General features: G+C 54.0%; 1 protein-coding gene across 7 annotated transcripts; it reads left to right on the top strand.

Annotated features, from left to right (window-relative positions):
• On the top strand, positions 1-20,562 carry smpd1 (sphingomyelin phosphodiesterase 1). Of its 7 annotated transcripts, none has more exons than XM_052026461.1 (6): positions 1-209; positions 9,110-9,879; positions 12,197-12,368; positions 17,672-17,748; positions 17,838-17,983; positions 19,058-20,562. In XM_052026461.1, the coding sequence occupies exons 1-6, from the start codon at positions 21-23 to the stop codon at positions 19,459-19,461; spliced, it is 1,758 nt and encodes a 585-aa protein (XP_051882421.1). In that variant the 5' UTR covers positions 1-20; the 3' UTR covers positions 19,462-20,562. The 7 variants fall into 7 exon arrangements, with proteins under 7 accessions (XP_051882421.1, XP_051882424.1, XP_051882423.1 ...); XM_052026464.1 differs by lacking the exon at positions 1-209 and adding an exon at positions 3,122-8,900 and having other exon boundaries at positions 8,939-9,879; XM_052026463.1 differs by lacking the exon at positions 1-209 and adding an exon at positions 3,122-8,862 and having other exon boundaries at positions 8,901-9,879.
• The last annotated feature ends 790 nt before the right edge of the window (positions 20,563-21,352 follow it).

A 21,352-nucleotide genomic window follows, 5' to 3' on the forward strand; every position in this document is an offset into this window, starting at 1 on the left:
TGCTCACGTGACCGGGAGCGATGGCGCTGCGGCTGGTGTTCGTTCTGTGTGTCGGGCTGGGGGCCCTGAGCCCCGGCCTCGTCCCCGGGCCCCGCCGCCTGGCCGCCGCCCCCGCCCCGTTCTCCGGCCTCGGCCCCCGGTTCGGCCGGGCCAACGTCACCTGCTTGGCCTGTAGAGCGCTCTTCACCGCCCTGGACTTCGCGCTGCAGGTGGGGGGGGTGAGGGGGAGAGGGGGTGAGGGGGTGGGGGGGAGAGGGGGTGGGGGGGTGAGGGGGAGGGGGGAGAGGAGGGAGGGGGGGAGAGGGGAGGGGGGAGGGGGAGAGGGGAGGGGGGGGGGAGGGGGAGAGGGGAGGGGGGGGAGGGGGAGAGGGGAGGGGGAGAGGGGAGGGGGGGAGGGGGAGAGGGGAGGGGGGGAGGGGAGGGGGTGAGGGGGAGGGGGGTGAGGGGGAGGGGGGTGGGGGGGAGAGGGGGGGGAGGGGGAGGGGGGTGAGGGGGAGGGGGGTGGGGGGGAGAGGGGGTGAGGGGGAGGGGGGTGGGGGGGAGAGGGGGTGAGGGGGAGGGGGGGTGGGGGGGTGAGGGGGAGGGGGTGGGGGGAGAGGGGGTGAGGGGGAGGGGGGTGGGGGGGAGAGGGGGTGGGGGGGAGGGGGGTGGGGGGAGAGGGGGTGAGGGGGAGGGGGGTGGGGGGGAGAGGGGGAGGGGGAGAGGGGGAGGGGGTGAGGGGGAGGGGGGTGAGGGGGGGGAGGGGAGAGGGGGGAGGGAGAGGGGAAGAGGGGGGGAGGGAGGGGGAGGGGGGGGAGAGGGAGGAGGGGGAGGGAGGGGGAGGGAGAGGGAGAGAGGAGGGGGGGAGGGAGAGGAGGGGGGAGAGGGGGAGGGAGGGGGAAGGGGAGAGGGGGGAGGGAGGGTGAGGGGGGAGGGAGGGGGAGGGGGGAGGGAGGGTGAGGGGGAGGGGGGAGGGAGGGTGAGGGGGAGGGGGGAGAGGGGGGGAGGGGTAGAGGGGGGAGGGAGAGGGGGAGGGAGGGAGAGGGGGAGGGGGAGAGGGGGAGGGAGGGAGAGGGGGAGGGAGGGAGGGAGAGAGGGGGGTGGAGGGAGAGGGGGGGTGGGAGGGAGAGGGGAGGGGGGGTGGGAGGGAGAGGGGGGAGGGAGGGAGAGGAGGGGGGAGAGGGGGAGGGAGGGAGAGGGGGAGGGAGGGAGAGGAGGGGGGAGAGGGAGGGAGAGGGGGAGGGAGGGAGAGGGGGAGAGGGGCATGGAGGGAGGGGGAGGGAGGGAGAGGGGGAGGGAGAGGGGGAGGGAGGGAGAGAGAGGGGGGTGGAGGGAGAGTGGGGGGAGAGTGAGGGGGAGTGAGGGGGAGGGGGGAGGGAGGGAGGGGGAGAGTGAGGGGGAGGGGGGAGGGAGGGGGAGAGTGAGGGGGAGAGTGAGGGGGAGGGGGGAGAGGGCGGGAGGGAGGGAGTGAGGAGGGCGGGAGGGAGGGGAGAGGTGGAGCGGGAGGGAGGGAGTGAGGAGGGAGGGAGGGGAGAGAGAGGGAGGGAGAGGGAAGAGGGAGTGAGGGGAGAGGGAGGGGGGAGGGAGGGGGGGAGAGGGAGTGAGGGGGGGAGGGGGGAGGGGGATGGGGGTACAGGGAGAGGGAGGGAGAGGGGCGGGGGCAGGCGGGAGGGGGTTGAGGGAGAGGGGTTGAGGGGGAGGGTGGGGGGTTGGAGGAGGTGCGGGGCATGAGTTGGGAGGGGGAGAGGAGGGTACGGGGAAAGGAAGGAGTGAGGGGGAGAGGAGGGGTGGGGAAGGGATAGGAGGAGGAGGTGGTGGTGGGAGGGTGAGGAGGAGGAGGAGGAGGGTGAGGAAGAAGGGGAGAGGAGAAGGGTGAGGGCCGGGTATGTAACGGGGGTGGGAGTGGTGAGGGCTGGGGGGGGGGGTATTGGTGGGGAGGTGGGGAAGGGGTCCAGGGATTGGGGGGGATGGAGACCAGGGTGGAGGGTGGGGGCCATGTGTTGGGGGTGATGAAGGGTGGGGACCAGCTGTGGGAGGGAAAGGGTACTGGTATTGGTTTATTATTGTCACTTGTACCGAGGTTCAGTGAAAAACTTGTCTTGCAAACCAATCGTACAGGTCAATTCATTACACAGTGCAGTTACATTGAGTGAGTACAGAGTGCATTGATGTAGTACAGGTAAAAACAATAACAGTACAGAGTAAAGTGTCACAGCTGCAGAGAAGGTGCAGTGCGATAAGGTGCAAGGTCACAACAAGGTAGATCGTGAGGTCATAGTCCATCTCATCGTATAAGGGAACTGTTCAATAGTCTTATCACAGTGGGGTAGAAGCTGTCCTTAAGTCTGGTGGTACGTGCCCTCAGGCTCCTGTATCTTCTACCCGATGGAAGAAGAGAGAGTGTTCCGGGTGGGTGGGGTCTTTGATTATGCTGGCTGCTACACTAAGACAACGAGAGGTAAAGACAGAGTCCAAGGAGGGGAGGCTGGTGTCTGTGATGCGCTGGGCTGTGTCCACAACTCTGCAGTTTCTTGCGGTCCTGGGCAGAGCAGTTGCCGTACCAAGCCGTGATACATCCAGATAGGATGCTTTCTGTGGTGCTTCTGTAAAAGTTGGTGAGAGTCAAAGGGGACAAACCAAATTTCTTTAGCATCCTGAGGAAGTAGAGGCACTGGTGAGCTTTCTTGGCTGTGGTTTCTACATGATTTGACCAGGACAGGCTGTTGGTGATGTTCACTCCCAGGAACTTGAAGTTCTCAACCCTCTCGACCTGAGCACCATTGATGTAGACAGGTGCATGTACACCGCCCCCTTTCCTGAAGTCAATGACCAGCTCTTTTGTGTTGTTGACATTGAGGGAAAGGTTGTTGTCATGACACCATTCCACTAAGCTCTCTATCTCCTTCCTGTACTCTGACTCATCATTATTTGAGATACGGCCTACTACGGTGGTATCATCTGCAAACTTGTAGATGGAGTTAGAGCAGAATCTGGCCACACAGTCATGAGTGTATAGGGAGTAGAGTAGAGGGCTGAGGATGCAGCCTCTTTGCTTTGGGGGGCAGGGAGGAGAGAGAGAGGGGTTGTCAAGGGAGGGTGTTGGGTGGGGTAGAGGGCAGAGCCTGTGAGGGAGGGGGATCACCTGGAGGGAATGGGCTCGGGGGTGTGAGTGACCCAGGTGGGCTCAGGGTTGAAGTGGGGACCTTGGTTGGACTGAGGGGGTGGAGAGGGTGAGAGTGGACCCGCCTGTGCTGGGCATGTGAGGTGGGGGTGTTCTGCGGTTCCTCCCCGGGTTGTGGGTGCTGTACACTGGTCGTGGTGAGTTGGAGGGCGGGGTACCTGCCATGTTACGATCCCCTGGGCTGCACTCGTCCAGAGAAATTTATGACAAATGGCAACCATTTGGCCCATCACATCCATGCTGGCAGAAATTCCCGCTCTTGTCCCACCTCCCAGCACTGGGTCCGGGGACCTGCAGGTTACGACTCTTCAAGTACTGGTTAAATGTTGTGAGCATTCCTGCCTCTCCCACCCTCCCAGCCAGTGAGTTCCGGACTCTGACCATCCTCTGGGTGTAGAAACATTTCCTCATTTCTCCTCTGCCAGTTCCTTAACATCTAGATCCTGTGGTTGTCCCTTTGGGAATGGAGAAAATCCTCCCTTTTATGGTCTTGGCCCTTCATAACTTGACACACAATTACACCTCACATAACGTACCTAACTGGTCCGGTGGTGATCGCCAGTGCACTGTGTGTGAAGAGGGAATGGTACACTTCCTCTTGCTGGGGGTGCTTACTGCCTGATGCTCTTCCCAGACAATGCCGATGGGTTGTGAACGTTCTCTGGGTTTATAACTCATCTAACAGTTCAAAGCTGCTGTATTCATGTCTCTGAGCTCCATGTGAAGAAACATTAAAATCAACCAAAGTTAGAGAGTGCTATAGACAGAACAGTCGTTGGGCTACTGCTACACTGACCGATGGGGGCTTTTGTAACCACAGTAAAATGGGGGCTTGACCCATTGAGCAAGGTGGAAATGTGAGGGCGTGTGTTAAGGTATGTGTGTGGGATATGAAGTAGTGAGCATTTCTTTTTGCATTGTGAGTGTGGACAGGTTGTGGTGTTTGTTTCATTAATGGGTGTGGAAAGTCCTGGTGTGAAATACGGAGACACGAGACTGCAGCTGCTGTAAATCTGGAGCGACACACGGGCTGGGGGAGCTCAGTGGGTTGGGCAGCATCTGTGGAGGGAGGTGGACAGTTGACATTTTGGGTCGAGACCCTTCATCTGGACTGAGCTGGGATCTGGCCCCAGTCCAGATGAGGGGTCTTAGCCTGGGGCATTGACTGTCCACTTCCCCCTGTGGGTGCTGCCTGGCCTGCTGAGTTCCCCCAGCCCTTGGGTTACTTGTGAACTACTGAGCAGGTCTGGAGATGGAAACCAAAAAAATGCTGGAAATCTGCAATAAAACAAAAGAACAGTGGAGCAAGATTGCAAGATCAGGCAGCACCTGTGGAGCAAGAAACCTTGCAGATCGGAGACGCTTTATCAGTGGAGGTGCCTTGGTGCCGCCGACAGTTGGACAGGGGATCTAAGTGCAATTTGCCCTCAACAATGTTAGTCACGTGGCTGTGCTGAAAAATAACTCGTGTTAGATCTGCAGTGAAGACCAGAAACGTTCCAGAGTGAGAAAAGTGCCACTGAAACAAGCTGACTCACTAAAGGCGAGATTGAACCGTTCCCTCGCTGTGGTCTGAGCAACATGGGAAACCTTGCTGTCTCTGGGGGCCTTTTTGGTTCAACTTGCACGATATTGCAGTAACACATCTCTGAGCTAATTCTAGTACACAATACAACCCAGTCTGCCTTTGCTCTGTCTCTATCAGTCCCTCCCTGTTTGTCTTGTTCTTAGCTATGGTTTGTTTGCCTTTGGCCTAACTTGATCTGCAAGGTTTCTTGCTCCACAGCTCGCCTGCCTAACTTAAACTTGCTTCTTGATTGTACACCACAAGTTCCCTGCCACAGTGACATTAGCGAACTGCAGAACATTGGTGACAGGCTCAATGTCACACAGAGGAGAAGGTGCACATTGCAGTCCGAGTTTGTGTTTGGCGTGAATTTGTGGTAATTGCTTCTCTGACGTCTTTAGAGAACAGGGTGTACAAAAGTAATGTCTACCCTGTGAAGTTTCACACTGTGTGGTCTGGCTCTGGTGTTTCAGACACTGGCTCAGTTGGTGAATAGTTCTCTTAACCTACAGTGATCAACATTCTGTGTGTGTTTTGCTCTCCCATCCACTGCCTTCAATTCTGTTGCTTTAGAGGCCAGACACACACTTGGCGTTTCTGTTTCCATGGGCTTCCCGATGTGCCATGGCTGCTGTTTACAGGGAACAACACAGCAACTTTCTGTGGTTAGTTTAACAACACTGCCGTCCATCAATTACTCAACACAGCATGCCACTTCCCTGGCCCCACAGCCCGAACACCAATGAACGACTTCTCCCTACTCCAGCGAAATGTAGAAAATCAAAACCCAAATTCTGCACTTTCACTTTACTCTGAGAATTAAGATTAATAAGGAAACAGATTGTGAAATAAATCTTAAAATAACAGAGTTGTTGTGATGGAAGATTTTAATTTCCCAAACATCGATTGGCATCTCCAGACAGTGAGGAGTTTAGATGGGGTGGAGTTTGTTATGTGTGTTCAGGAAGGATTCTTGACACTATATGTAGATAGACCTACAAGAAGAGAGGCTGTGCTTGATTTGGTATTGGGAAATGAACCTGGTCAGGTGTCAGATCTCTCAGTGGGTGAACATTTTGGTGATAGTGATCATAATTCTATCTCCTTTACGTTAGCACTGGAGAGAGATAGGAACAGACAGACTAGAAAGGCATTTACTTGGAGTAAAGGGAATTTTGAAGCCCTCAGGCAGGAAATTGGAAGCTTAAATTGGGAACAGATGTTCTCAGGGAAAAGTATGGAAGAAATGTGGCAAATATTCAGGGGATATTTGTGTGGAGTTCTGCATAGGGGAGTCACGAGAGGATACAGGAACTGTGGTGTACAAAAGCTATAATAAATCTAGTCAAAAAGAAAAGAAAAGCTTACTAAAGGTACAGAGGACTACGTAACGTTAGAGATCTGGAAGAGTATAAGGCTAACAGGAAGGAGCTTAAGAAGGAAATTAGGAGAGCCAGAAGGGGACATGAGAAGGCCTTGGTGGGCAGGATTAAGCAAAACCCCAAGGCATTCTACAGGTATGTGAAGAGCAAGAGGATAAGATGCGAAAGAATAGGGCCTATCAAGTGCAGCAGTGGGAAAGTGTGTATGGATCCGGAAGAAATAGCGGAGGTATTTAATGAATACTTTACGTCAGTATTCACTACAGAAAAGATCTGGGGGATTGTAGTGGGGACTTGCAGTGGACTGAAAAGCTTGAGCATGTGAATATTAGGAAAGAGGAGGTGCTAGAACTTTTGGAAAGCATCAAGTTGGATAAGTCGCCGGGACCGGATGAGCTGTACCCCAGGCTGCTGTGGGAGGTGAGGGAGGAGATTGCGGAGCCTCTGGCTATGATCTTTGCATCATCAATGGAGACAGGAGAGGTCCCAGAAGATTGGAGGGTTGCGGATGTTGTTCCCTTATTCAAGAAAGGGAGTAGGGATAGCCTAGGAAAATATAGACCGGTGAGTCTTACTTCAGTGGTTGGTAAGCTAATGGAGAAGATCCTGAGAGGCAGGATTTATGAACATTTGGAGAGGTATAATATGATTAGGAACAGTCAGCATGGCTTTGTCAAGGGTAGGTCCTGCCTTAGGAGCCTGATTTGAATTTTTTGAGGATGTGACTAAACACATTGATGAAGGGAGAATAGTAGATGTAGTGTATATGGATTTCAGCAAGGCATTTCATAAGGTACCCAATGCAAAGCTTATTGAGAAAGTAAGGAGGCATGGGATCCAAGGGGACATTGCAGTGTGGATCCAGAACCAGCTGGCCCACAGAAGGCAGAGTGGTTGTTGAAGGGTCGTATTCTGCATGGAGGTCGGTGACCAGTGGTGTACCTCAGGGATCTGTACTGGGACCCTTACTCTTTGTGATTTTTATAAACAACCTGGATGAGGAAGTGGAGGGATGGGTTAGTAAGTTTGCAGATGACACAAAGGTTGGGGGTGTTGTGGATAGTATAGAGGGCTGCCAGAGGTTACAGCGGGACATAGATAGGATGCAGTGTTGGGCTGAGAAGTGGCAGATGCAGATCAACCCAGATAAGTGTGAAGTGGTTCATTTTGGTAGGTCAAATATGATGGCAGAATATAGTCTTAATGGTAGGACTCTTGGCAGTGTGGAGGATCAGAGGGATCTTGGGGTCTGAGTCCATAGGACGCTTAAAGCAGTTGCACAGATTGACTCTGTGGTTAAGAAGGCATATGGTGTATTGTCCTTCATCAATCGTGGAATCGAATTTAGGAGCCGAGAGGTATTGTTGCAGCTATATAGGACCTGGTCAGACCCCACTTGGAGTACTGTGCTCAGTTCTGGTCGCCTCACTACAGGAAGGATGTGGAAGCCATAGAGAGGGTGCAGAGGAGGTTTACAAGGATGCTGCCTAGAATGCGGAGCATGCCTTATGAAAGCAGGTTGAGTGAACTCGGCCTTTTCTCCTTGAAGCGACGGAGGATGAGGGGGGACCTGATAGAGGTGTATAAGATGATGAGAGGTATTGATCGGGTAGATAGTCAGAGGCTTTTCCCCAGGGCTGAAATGGTTGCCACAAGAGGACACAGGTTTAAGTTGCTGGGGAGTAGGTAAAGAGGAGATGTCAGGGGTAAGTTTTTTTACTCAGAGAGTGGTGAGTGCGTGGAATGGGCTGCCGGCAACGGTGGTGGAGGCGGATATGATAGAGTCTTTTAAGAAACTTTTGGATAGGTACATGGAACTGAGAAAAATAGAGAGCTATGGGTAAGCCTAGTAATTTCTGAGGTAGGGACATGCTTGGCACAGCTTTGTGGGCCGAAGGGCCTGAATTGTGCTGTAGGTTTTCTGTTTCTATATACATTGGCCCCTCCCGGGGTCATTGGGTGGAGATGTCTGTGTGTGGGTGTGAACGTGGGGGTGACCAGCTCTCACACGGCGAGGTCTTGGTCCAGTGGTGAGGAGGTGCAGGTGATTGGAGAACGTGTTTTGCTGTGCGCGCGTGCGCGCGCACACACACACACACACACACACACACACACACACACACACACACACACACACACACACTTCCCACTGAGACCCCCACAGCGTGTAGACCCCCCCCACCCCCATACAAGTAGATTTAATTACAGACAAATCGTTCCATCTGTGAAGATTTCAACAGTGCTCAGTATTACTGACACCAGTTAACCACAGGCTGTCCATTATCTGGCACAATATGTGCTGTGTGCTGGAGATAGTGGGTATTGGGCAACAGACCCCTGGGGATGGTGTACTGTATTCTTTGTGTAATGATTCATTGTATTCTGCAATATAGTATTGGTTTATAGTTGTCACGTGTACTGATATTTAGTAAAACGCTTTTGTTTGCGCGCCATCCAGACATCATTCCATACATCAAGGTAGTAAAAAGAAAACAGAATGCAGAATATAGTGTTGCAGTTACAGAGAAAGTGCAGAGCAGGCAGACATTAAGGTGCAAGGGCCACGATAAGGTAGACTGGGAGATCAAAAGTTCATCTTTGCGTGTATGAGAGGTCTGTTCAGAAGTCTGGTGAGATAGTTGTGTGTGTGGTATTGACACTGTCACTGGTGGCATAGGTATGTGTGTGCTATTGACACCGTCACTGGTGGGATAGGTATGTGTGTGCTATTGACACCGTCACTGGTGGGATAGGTGTGTGTGTGGTATTGACACCGTCACTGGTGGGATAGGTGTGTGTGTGGTATTGACACCGTCACTGGTGGGATAGGGGTGTGTGTGGTATTGACACCGTCACTGGTGAGATAGGTGTGTGTGTGGTATTGACACCGTCACTGGTGACGTGGTCCTGTCTCATTCTACACTCCCTCCACGGTCCAGCCTACTGCTATCGGGGGGACTGATGTTGCCAGCAGTTCTTTACTGACCTTTTGCCCTCCAGTTGAAGACCAACATGGATGAAGTGGGTGTTGTGGCAACAAAGTTGTGCATCAACCTGAAACTCGCACCTCAGAATATCTGTGCCCAGGCCATCAAACTCTTTGAGCACGATGTGATTATTGTTTGGGTCAATTCCATCTTGAAGCCCTCGGAGATCTGTGGGCTGTTGGTGGGCAGTGACTGTGGCCATTGGGATATATACTCCGACTGGAACGTGACTCTCCCAGACACGCCGAAGCCTCCTGTTGTGCCACCTAAACCTCCCCGACCAGGAGCACCAGTCACCAGAGTTCTGTTCCTGACCGACATTCACTGGGACAAGGACTACACCCCAGGGAGCAATCCAGACTGCAGAGATCCGCTGTGCTGCCGGCCAGGCTCGGGGGTCCCTCCCCCACACCGGAGAGGAGCCGGCAAGTGGGGGGAGTACAGTAAGTGTGACCTCCCCCTGTGCACCATCGAGAACCTCCTGCAGCACCTGCAGACCCAACGTTACGATCTGGTCTACTGGACTGGGGACATCCCAGCACACAACGTCTGGCACCAGACTCGAGGAGATCAGGTCCTGGCTCTCAACACCATCACTTGGCTCATCCGCCGTTACCTGGGCAATGTAACGGTGTACCCGTCAGTTGGCAACCACGAGAGCACGCCTGTCAACAGCTTCCCTCCACCCTTCATACACGGCAATGAGTCTTCTGCCTGGCTGTACAGCAGCATGGTGGAGGCCTGGAGGGACTGGTTACCCCAGGAGGCCCTGGACACCCTCAGGTAAGGGGGAACCCGGGATGTGGGGCTGGACAGGGCCACTCAGCCCTTCGAACCTGTCCACTGTTGGACAAGATCATGGCTGTAACCCCAACTCTCCACTCTCATCCGCCCGGTGACCTTTCACAAGAATGTATCTCCCTCTGCCTTAAAAATATTTAGACTCTGCAACCCTCCCCACCACCCCCCCCCCCCCCCCCCCCCCCCCCCAGAGGAAGATGCACATCCACCCTGTACCCTGTAAAGATCTTTCATATTTTAATCCTTCCTGTAGTGCGGTGACCAGAACTGAACACAGTGCTGTGTGGTATGACCATAGTGTTGTAGAGTGGGACCATAAACTCCCTGCTCTTCTACTCAATGCCTAGTCAATGAATCCAGCATCCCAAGTGCCTTCTTAGCCATGTTATCTACCTCTTGTGCACCATCAACGGTCTTTAAACTCGCACACCAAGGTCCCCCTGTTCGTCAGTCCTCCCCAGGACCCTATGGTCCATGTCCCAGCCTCATTAGTGCTCCCAAAATGCACCAGCTCACGTTTAACAGGATTAAACTCCATCTGCCATTTTTCAGCTCATTTCACCAACACATCGATATCACCCTGTGACCTTCACACTCTCCTCAACCCCACCAATCTTTGTGTCAGCTGATCATGCCTCCTACATCCACATCTGAGTTGTTTGTGTAAATCACAAACTGCAAGGGTCCCAGCACTGTTACTTGTGGGATACCACTGGTCACAAGCTTCCAATCACAAAAACACCTCAGCCATCACCCTCTGTCTCCTATTGCCAAGGCAATTTTTGGATCCAATGTACCCTGAATCCCATGGGTCTGAATGTTTTGGACCAGTCTCCCACGTGAGGCGGTGTCAAAGGCTTTACTGCAGTTCATGTGACCCACATCTCCTGCCCCGCCCTCATCAGCACACTTTGTCTCCTCAAAAAATTCATTCCGATTGGTGAGACAGGATCGGCCCTTGACAAATCCATGCTGGCCATCTCTGCCGATTCCCTGCCTTTACAAGTGATCACTAATCCCGTCCCTCAGAGTTGTTTCCATGAATCCATTTGACCCACCACTGCCACAGCTCACTGAGTCACAGACACCCCCATCCCTCCACACAGCACAGAGACCCCCGTCCCTCCACACAGCCCACAATCCACCCCATTGAATCTCTGCTCACTCTCTCGGTCAGGGATCGCTCCCTCTGCCTGGGGCAGACGTTTGTCATTGAGTAGTACAGGCATTGTGAGTGGGCGGGGGGTGTGTGTGTGTGCGCGTGCGTGCCCCCCCCCCCCCCAAAATCCCTGGTTCCCTTGCCCCCCTCACCCCTCTGCCCCCCTCACCCCTCTGCCCCCCCACACCCCCTCACCCCTCTGCCCCCCCCTCACCCATCTGCCCCCCCTTACCCCCTCACCCCTCCGCCCTTCGTCCCTCCCTCCCTCCTTCCCCCAACTCCCGTCCCCCTTGACAGACTGAGCGACCCGTGACTGCAGTGTCAGTGACCCACAGCCGTTTGTTCAGTGAAGCAACATGGAAACCACAGAAATGCTAAACTCCAGCTTCCCTCTCCCTGTCAATCTGCTCTGCCCAACCCCCCCATGCCCTTACAGGCTGTTATTGTACCTGCCTCAACCACTTCCTTTGGCAGCTCATTCCTCATAGATATCACCCTCTGTGTAAAAAAAAAGTTGCCCCTTAAGTTCCTATTAAATCTCTGCCCTCTCACCTTCAACCTATGCCCTCTAGTTCTTGATTTCCCAACCCTGGCAAACAGACGTTCACCCGCGGGTGATGGGTGTTGAAGGAATCTCTGTTTTGGTCCCAGGGTCAGGCGGAGTGTTCTCCATAATAAACCAGTTCCACCTGCAGACCTCGAACCCAGCCCTCGGATACACCAGCACACTCCCTGCGTGGCAGTGGGTGGGATATCGGTCGAGGGGAGGTGGAGGAGTGTGGGGAGGGAGGGATGAGAGGAGTGTGCTGCTCCCAGAGGGGGTGACTGTGCTGTGGGGCTGTGTGTGATGGTTCCACAGGGGGTGACTGTGCTGTGGGGCCGTGTGTGATGGTTCCACAGGGGGTGACTGTGCTGTGGGGCCGTGTGTGATGGTCCCAGAGGGACTGTCTGTGCTGTGGGACCATGTGTGATGGTTCCACAGGGGGTGTCTGTGCTGTGGGGCTGTGTGTGATGGTCCCAGAGGGGGTGACTGTGCTGTGGGGCTGTGTGTGATGGTTCCACAGGGGGTGTCTGTGCTGTGGGGCTGTGTGTGATGGTTCCACAGCCCCTGGGTGCTGACGGTCTGTTCCTCACTCCCAGGGGTGGAGGGTTTTACACGGTCTGGCTCCGGCCAGGACTGCGACTCGTCTCCCTCAACATGAACTTCTGTTCCCATGAGAACTTCTGGCTGTTGGTGAACTCAACGGACCCAGCCGGACAGCTGCACTGGCTGATCAGCGTCCTTCAGGAAGCGGAGCGAAGTGGTGAGAAGGTGCGTGAATCTGGGGCAGCTGTGTCCTCATGGAGTCATAGCACAGAAACAGGCCCTTCGGCCCATCTAGTCCATGCTGGCCTAGTTTTCTGCCTAGTCCCATCTACCTGCTCCCAGACCAGATCCCTCCAAACTCCTCCCATCCATGTACCTATCCAAACCTCTTAAATGTTATAACTGAACCCACATCCACCACTTCCGCTGGCAGCTCGTTCCACACTCGCACCACCCTCTGAGTGAAGAAATTCCCCCTCAGGTTTGGCACATTGGCCTTCATAAATCAGGGCATTGAGTACAGGAGATGGGATGTTATATTGAAGTTGTGCAGCACATTGGTGAGGCTGAATTTAGAGTATTTTGTGCAGTTCTGGTCACCTACCTACAGGAAAGATATCAATCAAATCAAAGCTGTCCATCTCTGATACGTCAGTCCTCGGCCTCCTCCACTGCCAGGAGAAGTCCCAACACAAACTGGAGGAACGGCACCTCATTTTCTGTCTTGGGACCTTGCAGCCTAACAGCATGAACATTGAATTCTCCCACTTTAAGTGTTCCCCCCTCCCCCACCACCCCCCACCCCCCCTTTGCCATTTTATTTTCTTCCCTTTCCCAGCCCCCCCCCTCTCTTTTTTCTCCTCGTTTTTTTGCTCTCTCCTTTTCGTCATCCCCCGATGGACTTGCTGTCCTCTCCTCCCCCGCGTCTGCCTATCACTACCTCTTACCTGCTCTCCCCTGCATCTCCCTATCACCACCCCGTGCCCACCCCGTCTCCCCTCTTTTGTCCACCCATCACTGCTCTGCTTCCCCCCCCATATATTGGGCTTCCCTTTTTCCCACCTTCAGTCCGGACCTGAAATGTTGACTGCCTGCTTTTCTCCACGGATGCTGCCTGGCCTGCTGAGTCCTCCAGCATCTTGTTGTTTTTTTCATCTAGATTCCAGCGTCTGCAGTCCTTTGTTTCTCTAAGAAATCAATAAGCTTGAAAGAGTGCAGAGAAAATTTACACAGATGTTGCCGGGACTTGACCTGAGTTATAAGGAAAGGTTGAATAGGTTAGGACTTTATTCCCGGGAGTGCAGGAGAATGAGGGGAGATCTTTTCAAGGTATGCAGATTATGAGGGGTATAGATAGGGTGAATGCACGCAGGCTTTTCCCCTCAGGTTGGGTGAGACTGGAACTAGAGGTCACAGGTTTAGGGTGAAAGGTGAAATATTTAAGGGGAATCTGAGGGGGAATTTCTTCACTCAGAGGGCGGTGCGAGTGTGGAACGAGCTGCCAGCGGAAGTGGTGGATGTGGGTTCAATTGTAACATTTAAGAGAGGTTTGGATAGGTGCACGGATGGGAGGGGTTTGGAGGGATATGATCTGGGTGCAGGTAGATGGGACTAGGCAGAAAACTAGGCGCGCATGGATTAGATGGGCCGAAGCACCTGTTTCTGTGCTGTAGTGCTCTGACTGTATTCCCCTTAAATATTTCACCTTTCACCCTAAACCTATGACCTCTAGCTCTAGTCTCACCCAATATAAGGGGACTATAAGATCTCCCCTCGTTCTCCTGTGCTCCAGGGAATAAAGTCCTAACCTCTTCAACCTTTCCCTGTAACTCAGGTCCTCAAGTCCCAGCAACATCCATGTAAATTTTCTCTGCACTCTTTCAAGCTTATTGATATCTTTCCTGTAGGTAGGTGACCAGAACTGCACACAGTACTCTAAATTCAGCCTCACCAACATCTTACACAACTTCAACATAACATCCCAACCCCTGTACTCAGTGCCCTGATTTATGAAGGCCAGTGTGCCAAAAGCTCTCTTTACGATCCTATCTACCTGTGACGCCACTTTCAAGGAACTATGGACCTGTATTCCCAGGTCCCTTTGTTCTACTGCACACCTCAGTGCCCTACCATTCACTGTGTAAGTCTTACCCTGGTTTGTCCTCCCAAAGTGCATCACCTCACACTTGTCTGCATTAAATTCCATCTGCCGTTTTTCAGCCCATTTTCCCAGCTGGTCCAGATCACGCTGCAGGCTTTGATAGCCTTCCTCACTGTCCACTATGCCCCCAATCTTGGTGTCATCCACAAATTTGCTGATCTAGTTTACCACATTATCACCTAAGTTACTAATACAGATGATAAACAACAACGGACCCAGCACCGATCCCTGCGGCACACCACTTGTCACAGGCCTCCAGTCAGAGAGACAACCATCTACTACCACTCTCTGGCTTCTCCCGCTAAGCCAATGTTGAATCCAATTGGCTACTTCACCCTGAATGCCAAGTGACTTAACCTTCTGGACCAGCCTCCCATGCAGGACCCTGTCAGGGGCCTTGCTGAAGTCCATGTAGACAACATCCATGGCCTTTCCATCATCGACCTCCTTGGTAACCTCCTTAAGGATAGGCTGAGCGAGCTCGGGCTTTTCTCTTTGGAGAGGAGGATGAGAGGTGACTTGACAGAGGTGTACAAAATGATAAGGGGCATAGATCGAGTGGACGGTCAGAGACTTTTACCCAGGGCGACAATGGCTAAAATGAGGGGACATAATTTTAAGGTGATTGGAGGAAGGTATAAGGGGGATGTCAGGGTTAAGTTTATTACACAGAGAGTGGTGGGTGTGTGGAACGCACTGCCAGCAGAGGTTGTGGGGGCAGATACATTAGGGACATTTAAGAGACTCTTAGATAGACACATGAATGATAGAGAAATGAGGGCAATGTGGGAGGGAAGGGTTAGATAGATCTTAGAGCAGGATAAAATGTCAGCACAACATTGTGGGCCAAAGGGCCTGTACTGTGCTGTAGTGTTCTGTGTAACTCTCTAAGATTGGTTAGACATGACCTACCACACACACAGCCATGTTAACAATCCCTAATCAGGCCCTGTCTATCCAAATACTTATATATCCTGTCCTTCAGAATACCTTCCAGTAATTTACCCACGACTGATGTCAGGCTCATCGGTTTATAATTTCCCAGCTTATTCTTTTAGAGCCTTTCTTGAACAACAGAACAACATAAGATACCTCCAGTCCTCCGGCACCTCACCCGTGGCTAAGGACGTTTTAAATATCTCTGCCAGGGCCCCAGCTATTTCTGCACTAGCCTCCCACAAGGTCTGAGGGGACACCTTGTCAGGCCCTGGGGATTTGTCTATCTTCATTCGCCTCAAGACAGCCAGCACCACCTCTTCCGTAATCCAGATATGGCCCATGACCTCACCACTCTTTTTCCTCAATCCTATAGTCTCTGTGTCTGTTTCCAAAGTAAATAAGGATGCAAAAAATTCATTTAAATCTCCCCCATCTCTTTTGGCTCCATGCATAGATGACCACACTGATCTTCAAGAGGACCAATTTTGTCTTGCTAACCTTTAGCTATAGAAAGCTTTTGGATTCTCTTTCACCCTGTCTGCTGGAGCAACCTCATGTCCTCTTTTTGCCCTCCTGAATTTTCTTTTATGTGTTCTCTTGCATTTCGTATACTCCACAAGCGCCTCATTTGATCCTAACTGCCTATACCTGATATGTTCCTCCTTTTTCTCTACTAGGGCCTCACTATCCCTCGTTAACCTCGAGGGATATTGAGGCCCTAGTAAAGAAAACAAATTAGCCTTGTTAGCCTTGCTTTTTATTCTAACAGGAACATACGGATTCTGTACTCTCAATATCTCATTTTTGAAAGCCTCCCACTTACCAACCGTCTCTTTGCCAGAAAACAGCTGATCCCAGCCCACACCTGCCAGATCCCTTCTGATGCCATCAACATTGGCCTTCCTCCAGTTTAGAATCTCAACCCTGGGACCAGTCCTATCTTTCTCCACGATTATCTTGAAACTAATGGAATTATGATCACTAGATCCTAAGTGTTCCCTTGCACACACTCCTGTCACCTGCCCTGTCTCATTCCCCAAGAGGAGATCCAGTATTGCGCTTGGCTCCACGACCCGTGTTTGTTTGTCACTGGGACCTGGGGTCAGACACCCACTGTCCCTCAGTGACCTCCAGAACAAGGCCAGAGGCTCTCCACCACCACCACCCCCCCCCCCCCCCCACCTAGTCTTCCCAGTGTGGGGGCAGTGAAGAGAAGGTGGGGGTGGCACTCACACCAGTCACTGTTTGCACAGGATCTTGCTGTGGTTAGCTCAGTTCACTGCTCCACCCAGCTCAGTTGTGGGCTGAAGATAACACTTTCAATACTCTTCAGTGTTGGTGCAGCTGCTCACAGCTCGTCACCCTGTCCTGTGTCCCCTGTGTTTAACAGTGGGAGCAGAGGCTGGAGTCTGTATTGGTCAGAGGGGGGGTGAGGCAAGGTTCTGTGCAGCTGTTCCTCCTGGTGGGGGTGGCGAGGAAGGAGCCCTTTGGAGAGACCCCACACCCCACCTTCAGTTCCACCAGGAGGAGGGTGATGTGCCCAGAACCACCCCTGCACTCCACAGCAACACATACTGACACCTCCTTCCCACGTTATTACCATTCACCCATCGAGTCCATGCTGACTCCTTGGAAAAACTCTGTTCCCCACTTCCCTCTCCCCAGAGCCCTGCAATTCCTTCAGATGCCAACTCCCCCATGACTCTGCTTCCACTTCTCCCCGCCAGTCGCTCGTTCCCTCACCACAAGCTGTCTTGTTAAAGGAAAGGAGATTATGCGCACACCACGGGTCCTTTTGCTGATGACGTTGCACACACCCACCATCACCTCCCTGCCAGTGGGCACGGCTTCTGTCCACCCTGTTCGTACATCCTTCATTTGAAATGTACCTCGGTATTCCCAGCTCCTCGCCTTTCCCAGTTCTCCCTCTCAAATCTCCCATCCCCGGGATGGGAATATTCCTTCTCCTTCCGCCCCGTTTCCTCAAAGTCGAGTCTATTGTCAGATGCACAAGTCCGTGTGTGCACGGGTGCAGTGAAAAACTTCCCTGCAGCAGCGTCACAGGCACAGAGCAGCAGATAAGCAGCATTCACAAGAAAAACTCAAACAAATAAAACAACTTTAACAGGAAAGAACACAATTAGAACAAAACAAGTGCTGTTTTAGTGCAAAGTGGAGGTGGTGTTGCTGAGCTGTGGTGATCAGGGTTGTGCTGGTCGGTTCAAGAACTGAATGGTTGAAGGGAAGTCGCTGTTCCTGAACCTGGTGGTGTGGGACTTCAGGCTCCCGATGGGAGCTGTGAGAAGATGGCATGGTGGGGATCTCTGATGGATGTTCTAAGCCCAGGTGCCCGGGGTGAGATGCCAGACTTCTGGCTCTGGGGTAGTGAGGGTGGATGCCAACCTCCCTCTCTGTCTGTTCCCCCCAGGTGCACATCATTGGTCACATCCCCCCTGGTCTCTGCATGAAGGTCTGGAGCTGGAACTACTACCGGATAGTCAACAGGTGAGTCAAGTGAGAGACACGACCCAGTTCGTCAGTGCCTTACTGCCGGGAACCCCACCCAATTTACCCTCTCCCCCTCCCACCCACAGGTATGAAGGGACGATTGCGGCCCAGTTTTTCGGCCACACACATGTGGATGAGTTTGAGGTGTTCTATGACGAGGAGACGCTGAGCCGTCCACTCTCTGTGGCATTCATCGCACCGAGTGTCACCACCTACATTGACCTCAACCCAGGTAGGTAACCGGAGGAGAGGAGCTGTCCCTTCCCCTGGGGACCGGTGGTGTAGGAGTGACTGTCCCCGTTCCTGGGGTCTGGGGAGAGGGGGGGAGGTAGTGGGAGACTGTCCCCAGTCTGGGAGGAGGAGCTGTCCCCGCCTCTGGGGTCTGGCGCTGTGGGAGGGGGAACCGTCCCCAGCAGGGGGTTGCTATGGGGACCACCTCTCGGACACTGGGCTGTGGTCAGGGGTCAGTCAGCCCAGGAGAGGAGGGATGTGGGAGCCCTGTCTGATTGGCCATTTGTTCAGTCGATGGGTGTTTGGGTTCAGTACAACAAGCAGGGACAGGAGGCCATTCAGCACCCTGAGCCCGCCCGACATGTAACAAGATCGTGGACGGTCCATTTCTGCAGTCTACTGACTGACCACCCCCCCACCATTAATCCTGGACTCTCCTGCCCCCCCCCCAACGTGCCCTGTCCCCACAGGATCTCCCATCCCCACGGGAGCCCCTGTCCACCTGCAGTGACACCTCCCCACTTCCCAACAACTCCCCCAACATAAGGAGCCACATCCATTAACCTCCCAACTACTGGTGCCCCCGGTGCCAGCGATCAGTGGGCAGTGCACAAGGGCCATGGCTTCTGCACTCGCTCTCCCTTCCAAACTCAGCAATGACGTTTTCCCAGCTGGTGCTCCGTTTTCCCACTCCCCTCCCCATCAACGTCTCGGTCACTGAGCCGATCGTGATAGTCAGGGAAGCTCAGATCCACGCCGCTGTCTGGGGATTTGTATTTGCTTCCGTCCGGTGTGAGTTTTGTGACCTGTTGTAAGACCCAATCGGTTTGTGGGGGGTGGACTCTACCACACCACTGCTGAGGGTTGTGCGACTCCAGGCAGTCACCAGCCAGGCTGGGGACGTCAGGGTGTCTGAGACCCGGTGTCTCCAGCTGAGCTGGGGGTGTGTGGGTTACAGAGCACCACCACTGTGCGCTGGTGGACTGCGCGCCTGGTAGACTGCGTACCCGGCAACCTGCACACCTGGCGTCCCGCGCTGTGCTGCACCCATTTACCCCACTGTGTTGTGCTGCAGGGTATCGGGTTTATCAGATTGACGGCAGTTACCCGGGGAGCTCGCATTTGGTGCTGGATCATGAGACGTACATCCTGAACCTGACGCAGGCCAACGAGAGCGGGCGCCCCAGGTGGACCCTTCTCTACACGCTGCGGGAGGCTTACGGGATGCGTACGGCCTTCCCCGCCGACTTCGACAGTCTCATCGGTCGCTTGCTGAAGGACGAACGCCTCTTCCAGAAGTACTGGTTCCTGTACCACAAGGGCCACACCGCACAGGTGTGTCGCGAAGCCTGCAAGACGGGCGCCATCTGTGCCCTGCGCACTGGCCGCGCAGACGATCCTGAGCTCTGCAAGGACCTGCTCACAGACGTGGCGTACGGGGAGCTGCAGGCACACCGGCAGCGGCGCAAAATGTGCTGAAATCCGCTGCAGGAATTGTCAGGATCGTCAGTCCAACCAGTCCCATTGTGATGGATCCACGGATCAGTGAACTTCCACTCGCAGGGCAGGGCAGGGGAGGGGCAGCAGGGGGTCACCTGGTCGCTGGCGTCCAGCCTCTGACCTGGGCTCCAAGCTCTCCTATGGGCAGGGGCAGACCAGTGAACGTCACGGGACGCCAGTGTGACTAACCAAGGCACCTTGCAGCCCTCTGCGCCACCCACACACCCAGCACACTCTCCCACCTCGCCCCCCGCACACTCGCCCCCCCTGTGCACGCCCTCCCAGCACTCGCCCCCCCACCAGCCCACTCTCTGCCCCTCACCCCCCTGACCAAGAGACCAGGCTTGGTTCTCCCAGCCCTGGTCCTGCCGCGTGGACAACGGTGATGGGATGAGGAGGTTCAGCATTTGAAGGCCCTCATCGTTCCGTTACATCCCACTCATATCAACTCCTCCCACTTCCATTGTGTCCCAAGTTCTGGGGACCAGTTGGCGCTTTCGGAACTTGAGGCTTTTTGGAGACGGTCCAAGATTATCACTGCTCCAGAGTGTTTGCAGATCACAACAGCCATGCCCTCCAGCTCAGTCAATGAGCAACTGCCAATAAAATCCTTCAGTAGGGAGGTTCCGGATGTTCTAAGGTTAGAGCTGAGGTGGCCTGGGAGTGTGTGATGGGACGGTGCGGAGGGAGCTTCACCCTGTGTCTGACCCCGGGAGTGTGTGATGGGACGGTGCGGAGGGAGCTTCACCCTGTGTCTGACCCCGGGAGTGTGTGACGGGACGGTGCGGAGGGAGCTTCACCCTGTGTCTGACCCCAGGAGTGTGTGACGGGACGGTGCGGAGGGAGCTTCACCCTGTGTCTGACCCCGGGAGTGGGTGACGGGACGGTGTGGAGGGAGCTTGGCTCTGTGTCTGACCTGTACAGCTCCTGCCCTTGGTGTGTGTATCCCTGTTATAATCTCTGTTGCACCTGCACTAATGTAATTCACTTTAATGAACTTGAAAACGTGTGCCAATACTTCCAGACTGAAACCTTGTTCCCTCACTTTGGGAGTGTGAACAATGAATGATGTAAATTCTTTGCTGTTATTGACTGTAATGATTGAATGGTGGAGTGTTCCACAGACAGATGCAATAACCAATCAGTGCCTCAATCCCCTCCTTGCCTCTCCGGGGTTCTGAGTAGATTTATTTACAGATCCCACCTGTCGCTCGCAAACCATGCTGGGAGAGGGGAGCTCAGCGTGACCGGCAGCGTTGCCCCTTCCACACGGCAGTGAGTGACTGCACAGCCTCACTCAGAGTAGCAGCAAGCTCTCAGGATCCCGCACCAACCTACAGCCAGGGTACCACCGAGAAAGCCAACTCATTGGTCGCAACTTGTCTTTGTGGGATCACAGAGTTATACAGGCCCTTCGGCCCAACCTGTCTGTGCTGACCATGGTGCCTTCCTGCTTCCTGAGCTAGTCCCAGTTACCTGCACGGCCCATGTCCCTCTAAACCTTGTGAAAAGGTTGTCCCTCGGGTCCCCTTTAGATCTTTCCCCTCTCACCCTAAACCTGTGCCCTCTACTCCCCTACCCTGGGGGAAAGGCTGTGACTACCTACAGCTGTGACTATGCCTCACATAGTTTTACAAACCTCTATAAGTTCACCCCTCAGCTTCCAGCGTTCCAGTGAGAACAATCCCAGCCTGTCCAATCCCTCCTTGTAACCACAGCCTCCACTCCAGGCAATACCCTGGTGAATCTCTTCTGCACCCTCTCTACTGCTCCCACATCCTTCCTGTAGTGTTCACAATGCTCCAAGTGCGGCCTGACCAATGTTTTGTATGGCTGCAACGTGATGTTGCCACTCCTATACTCAACACCC

The sequence above is a fragment of the Pristis pectinata genome, chromosome 11 (genome assembly GCF_009764475.1).
Source record: "Pristis pectinata isolate sPriPec2 chromosome 11, sPriPec2.1.pri, whole genome shotgun sequence".
Classification (NCBI taxonomy): Eukaryota; Metazoa; Chordata; class Chondrichthyes; order Rhinopristiformes; family Pristidae; genus Pristis; species Pristis pectinata.

Bases quoted from the DNA above. Each gene is read 5' to 3' on its own strand.
- smpd1 (XM_052026461.1), top strand. From the start codon at position 21: ATGGCGCTGCGGCTGGTGTTCGTTCTGTGTGTCGGGCTGGGGGCCCTG. The intron at 9,880-12,196 runs GTAAGGGGGAAC...CCTCACTCCCAG, and splicing joins GAGGCCCTGGACACCCTCAG to GGGTGGAGGGTTTTACACGG. The intron at 12,369-17,671 runs GTGCGTGAATCT...TGTTCCCCCCAG, and splicing joins CGGAGCGAAGTGGTGAGAAG to GTGCACATCATTGGTCACAT.